The sequence below is a fragment of the Candoia aspera genome, chromosome 8 (assembly GCF_035149785.1).
Source record: "Candoia aspera isolate rCanAsp1 chromosome 8, rCanAsp1.hap2, whole genome shotgun sequence".
NCBI classification, from domain to species: domain Eukaryota; kingdom Metazoa; phylum Chordata; class Lepidosauria; order Squamata; family Boidae; genus Candoia; species Candoia aspera.
In genome coordinates, this window is record NC_086160.1 from 5392481 (window position 1) to 5398480 (window position 6000).

At 45.7% G+C, this 6000-nt stretch overlaps 1 protein-coding gene across 1 annotated transcript in view; it reads right to left on the reverse strand.

Moving 5' to 3' along the window:
• Positions 1-4192, reverse strand: part of KCNIP4 (potassium voltage-gated channel interacting protein 4) — a 297520-nt gene extending 293328 nt beyond the window's left edge. Inside the window, exon 1 of the mRNA XM_063310637.1 lies at positions 4105-4192. Within this exon, the coding sequence (XP_063166707.1) occupies positions 4105-4192 (88 nt within the window). The remainder of the gene's footprint in view (positions 1-4104) is intronic.
• Between the last annotated feature and the right edge of the window lie 1808 nt (positions 4193-6000).

Here is a 6000-nt window from a genome sequence, read left to right on the forward strand (position 1 = left end):
CTGATACCTCCAGGTTGCAGAAAGCTGATCTGAGAGGTAGGTCATCCAGTTTGCTCATGGATGAACCGATGGGTATATTTCATATTCCAGCTGCTAAACCACTCTGGCATTTTGAGACAGCCTAAATGCTGATTGGCTGGCAGTTCATTGTTAAGGAGGTGGAGCACATTCACACCCTGCCCAGTGTGAGTCAAGTGAGTAGGACTGGGATCTAAAAAGCTCAACCAATTGGAATTCAGAAGTCAGAAGAAAACCATAAGAGCAAAAGAATGGATGTTCTAGGCTTATTTGTAAAACCTTCTGCTTCCACCTGCAATCAAGTCTTTTAAAAACAACAGTCTCAACCATTGAAAAGTAAATTCTTTTAAATCCCTGCTGCCTTTTAGTGGGAGAATTAAGCTCATGCTTAATTTATTGCTTTAAATGGAAGAGAATTCTCTTAACGAGAGGATTTCCTTTGTGCCTAATTCTTTTCCATTTAAATGAAGGTATTAACTCTGGTTGGATTTTCCTCATTTGCTGATACAGTAGAACTGGAAAAGGAAGGAGTGGGAAGCATGAATCTCTGCAAATACAGCCTATAAATTATGCCAAGGGAAGAAAAACCAGAGACAGCAGCCAACAAGGTAAAGCCAACCAGGTGGTCACCTTGGCAAAACTACAGGGATGACTCAGAAGCTGGCAAAGCCTTACCAGAACCAGGAAGCCCATGAGCTTCTTGGAGAAGCAGTTGCCCTGAGTCCGGAAGATCTCTGAATTGTTCCACTAGCAGCCACAACTGACTCCTCAGTAGGGACAGTACAGAGAGTTCCAGAAGTTTCTAATTCTGACTTCCCCCCCCCCCATCTTTTTCTGATAGCTGTTCAATAGGTACTATGGCTTAAAGGACTGTGGCCACTACCTAGGACATATATCAGAAAGTTCAATTCTTCTTTAACACTAAGCTAACCGTTTTGAGCTGTAAAACTCAAAATGACCATTAGATGGTAGCAAAGAGACACAGAACATTCCAACTCTTTGCTTACCCCTAGTGCTCATCCAGACCTTCATAGCTGAGACCCTAAACAATGCCTTGACATCAATAAAATATATTATGTGATGGTGATATAAGGCAGGCTTGGAATAAAAGCATTCTAGCCTAGTGAAGTGGAAGGCAAAAGGAAGAGGGGCCGACCAAGGGCAAGATGGATGGATGATATTCTAGAGGTGACGGACTCATCCCTGGGGGAGCTGGGGGTGTTGACGACCGACAGGAAGCTCTGGCGTGGGCTGGTCCATGAAGTCACGAAGAGTCGGAAGCGACTAAATGAATAAACAACAACAAAGCCTAGTGAAATCTGGGGATGTCCTGGAGAAGCTGGTTGCGCTGCAGCTTCAGCGGGCCCTGGATGAAGATTATCTGGATCCCTTTCAGTCGGGATTCAGGCCTGGGCATGGGATGAAGATGGCATTGGTCGTACTTTTGGATGATCTCTGGTGGGAGTGGGATGGGGTGGTGCACCTGTCCTTGCTCTTCTTGACCTCTGAGCTCTTCACCATGGTATTCTTCTGGATCAGCTTTGTGGGGGAGGGTGGCACAGTTTTGCACTGGTTCACTTCCTTTCTGTGGGGCTGGTACCAGTTGGTGTTGATTGGGAGTGAGATGTCCCCCCCTCAACCCCTATTTTGTGGAATTTCACAGGGTTCTGTACCCTCTCTACTCCCATTTAACATCAACATGAAGCCGCTGGGTGAGATCATTCATTGCTATGGGGTGAAGTATCATCAGTATACTGATGATACCCAGTAATATATCTTCACCCCTGGCAAATTAAGCAATGCTGTTGATGCCTTGTCCCGGTGCCTGGAGGCTGTGGGGGTCTGGATGGGTAGCAACAGGCTTCAGCTGAACCCTGGAAAGACAGAGTGGCTCTGGGTTTTTGGGCCTTCTGGATCTGGGAACTTACTATCTTTGGTACTGGATGGGGTTCCAGAACTCCAGACAGACCCAGTGTACAACCTGGCAGTCCTCCTAGACTCTTGATTCCTGCTTGAGGAGCAGGTGGCAGTCACGTCTAGGAGGCCCTTTGCACAGTTTTGTGCTGCGTGCCAGTTACACCCCTTCCTGGACCATGAAGCTCTACTAACTGTCACTTGTGCCCTGGTCACCTCCAGAATGAATTACTGTATTGTGCTCTACTTGGGGCTGCCCTTGAAGAGCATCCAGAAGCTCCAGCTGGTGCAGAATGTGCCTCCACAGACACTTATCTGTGCCTGTAGGATGGCCCACATTATACCTCTGTTCTGTGAGCAGTATTGCTTGCCAGTCTGCTTCCAGGTGCAATTCAAGGTGCTGGTTTTGACCTTTAAAGCCCTACATGGCATGGGGCCAGTTTATTTGAGGGACCGTCTCTTCCTGGTTACATCTACCATCCCATCAGGTCCATCAGAAGAGGTATGCTCTGGTTCCCTGTCTGCAAAGGAGTTCCATCTGGTTGGACCCAGGAGACACACCTTTTCTGCTGTAGCTCCTACCCTCTGGAATATCAACCCTCCTGAGGTGAGGTTCACTCCATCTCTGTTAGCCTTCCAGAAGGCCCTTAAAACATGTTTTTTTTAGGGGATCCCAGCCTTGGGGATCCCATGGTGAGCCTGGAAAGTGGTTGGATGAGGCTAAATGATGGTTGTCCTCCCACTATCTTGTGGTTCTTTTATGTTTTATTCCTTTATGTTTTTATGTTTTAATTGGTGTTGTTATTTTGCTTGTAAGCCACCCAGAGTAACTTTTTGTGAGGTGGGCGGCTACATAAATTTGCTAAAGTAATAAATAAAAAACAGGGAATGCTAAAATACTTGCTCCGGCTACACATGTGTGACAAAAGAGAAAAGGGATTAAGATTAGCAACCAGAGTAGTATCTACTTGAACATGGTAACATAAAATTTAAGTAAATATCAATACTTAAAGCAATAAAATCATCCAGAAGGGATTTGGGAGTTATACACTGCATTTATAGTCCCCTGTCAAACCTGAGAAAATTGTAGCGTAGTACACACCAAGATATAAAACACCTTCAGGTAGTGAGTAAGTAGGCAAGAGTTAATGCTGAGACTGGGCCATTTCTTGGACAGGTTCAGTTGCTCTTAATTATCCCTTAACTGATTTTGCATAACATTTAGGCAGAAACCCTTTACGGCCCAGCCCAGCTATATCTATCTTCCATTAACACATGTATATAGTGATGCAACTAATACTGTGCAAACAGAAAGGTGTCTCGAATTGCCCATTTCTACAGGCATACCATAAATTGACATTTTTAACAAGGAAAAGAAGAACATTGTCCCAGAATAGCAGCTGATGTATTAATGTCTCCTGGAATGCAACCTTATTCTGTGTCACCTGAGAAATGTTTTATCATCACATGGTCATCACAACAGGGAAAATGTATTCTTTATTTGGAATGACAGCTTGCTTCTATTCCAAAGCCCAGCTTTTCTTTTTGAAGTAACATAAAGCTACCATTTGGTCTTCCTGCACTGTTCTTTTCACTCACCTTACAGTAGAGATTAATCAATGTTTTGTGCACACACAGACACACACACAGAACAACCTCTTTCAAGTGCCCAGTTTCAAGGACTCTGCTGGTGGGAGAGAAATTAGAGAAATTTCCCAGCCTGCAAATTCTACACCTTCTTTACTTTTCCCCCCAAAACACTTCCTGACAAAATTATAAGGTCACACTAACATCCAACGTTGATAGCAGGTTTACATCGCAAGATTAGCTTTGCTTGCCAACTAAGATAACACAAACCCATTCAGACATTAAGGTCTGCCTTTGTAAACAAATAAGAAAATAAAGTACGCTGGACAAGGTGTTCAAATGCACTTGGCTCAAAGCCAGATGAAAACATATTTAATAGCACCATGTCTATGCATCTCTTTATGGATTCTAACTTAATTCAACATGTTTTTCAGCTCGGGAATTATCTGCACCCCAGCATCTATAAATATATTTGTTGGTCCCCCCCTCCACCTCAATAAACAAAAACGACCCGAGAACTACAAATATTGAAAGTGAAGGCAGCTTAGAGCAAAGTCGCTTTCCGCTCTCCCAAGATGACCTTACCTGTATGAAGAGTCCCTGTGATCACCCTGAAAAGATACTGGGCGAATTTCAGGATTTCCCGTTTACACCGTTTGCGACATCCACTCATCTTAGGCAGAGTCAAACCTCCAAACGGAAGGAAGAGTTTCGAGTAAGAAGTTTGACTCCACTTTCCTTTCGCTCCCTGCTTTCTCCAAAGCTGCCTTGCCAAACCCAGAGGGGGGAGGCAGAGAATCCCAGAAGCAGATTCCTCTACAGGTTTTAGAGGAGTTGAAAAAAAGGAAGAAAAGGGTGAAGCACTGGACTGGCAGAGGGGCTGTCTGTCCCCCAGTTACCGCGCAAACTGGCTGCTCGCTGTCATGAAGACTTGTAGCCCCGCCGCATGGAGGGCCGTTTCTCCGGCTGCCTCCTTTTCAGCAACTCTTGCTTACACACCATTCACTCAGAGGCGGGGTCTGCAAACCTAAGTCTACACGCAGAAATTCGCCTTCCCCAATGAATCAGCACGTAAGCAGGTAGCAAAGAGGAGACACCGCCGGCACTCGGTTGGGAGGAGTGGAGGAAGGAAGACGGCAGGGAGAGCGACCCAGTCAGCCGGGGAGCCACCGAATTGCAATAGGAGGTCGCTGAAGTGCAATCACTACAATGCCTAAAGGAGTGCCCGGTTCAAGGGACGCAGGAAGACAAAATCTCGCTTTTGGGAAATCCAGGTATTTTTCCTTCAGAGGGGCTGCGCTGATCTTAGACAAGCCGACTTGGATCGCCTTGTTGTAGCCAAAGCAGTGAAAAGTTTAGACTGCACCAAAGTCAGCACATTTTTGTCATCGTCGACTTATCGGGCACAGCCTCGTGCTTTGCAGGAAAAATGCCCCCGAATTTAGCTGTGCGGTAAAGGGAGTATCAAGCACGATTAGGCAGTTCGGATTTAACAAAAAGTTTAGAGATAGTCAGTGCCAACTCTTAATGATCATATAGATAGATTTTCTTCAGGATTCTCTCTCTCTCTCTCTCTCTCTCTCTCTCTCTCTCTCTCTCTATATATATATATATATATATATATGCATTTAGCTTTAAGGCTACCAGATTTTGGTTGAAAAAATATGGCCAACCCCTAGATGGCAGAAAACAGTTAGAGCTTTGCTGCATTCTGGTGGTTCCCCAAATTTTTGCAGCACAGATCTGGCAGCCGGCACTCAGATCCAATGTCTTTGGAGAGCTGAAGGCAGGATGTCGGGAGGAAGGTATTTTCAAACTGGATCCCTGTGAGGCAGGCTGGGCTGGGAAAAAAATCCCCCAATGATCGTGGGGGTGTCCGCAAGGGCAGGTCGACATGGCTCTTCCTAGTTCCAGTGCAAGAGAATCTAGGATCTAGCTGTATTTCTAAGGCATATAAACTAAATCCCTACAATCTTCACCATTGCAATACGTTGGAGCCCATGGGTTCTCTCCCTCCAGACAGCGAGGGAGAAATAAAAGACATATTGCAGGGGGCATATGATGACATCAGTGTCATGACATCATTACTCAGATGATGCAGCTTATTTCTTTATTTAGTTTTTAGGTAAAGGTTTCCCTTGACATTAAGTCCAGTGGTGTCCGACTCTAGGGGGCGGTGCTCATCTCCGTTTCAAAGCCGAAGAGCCGGCGTTTGTCCGTAGACACTTCCGTGGTCATGTCTGAACGGAACACCTGGCATGACTGAACAGAACACCGTTACCTGCCTGCCAAAGCGGTGCCTATTAATCTACTCACACTGGCATGTTTTTGAACTGCTAGGTTGGCAGGAGCTGGGACTAGCAACGGGAGCTCACCCCGTCACATGGATTCGAACCGCCGATCTTCTGATCGGCAAGCTCAGCAGCTCAGCGGTTTAACCCGCAGCGCCACCTTTATTTTGCTCAACTCAAAGCAGTGTTG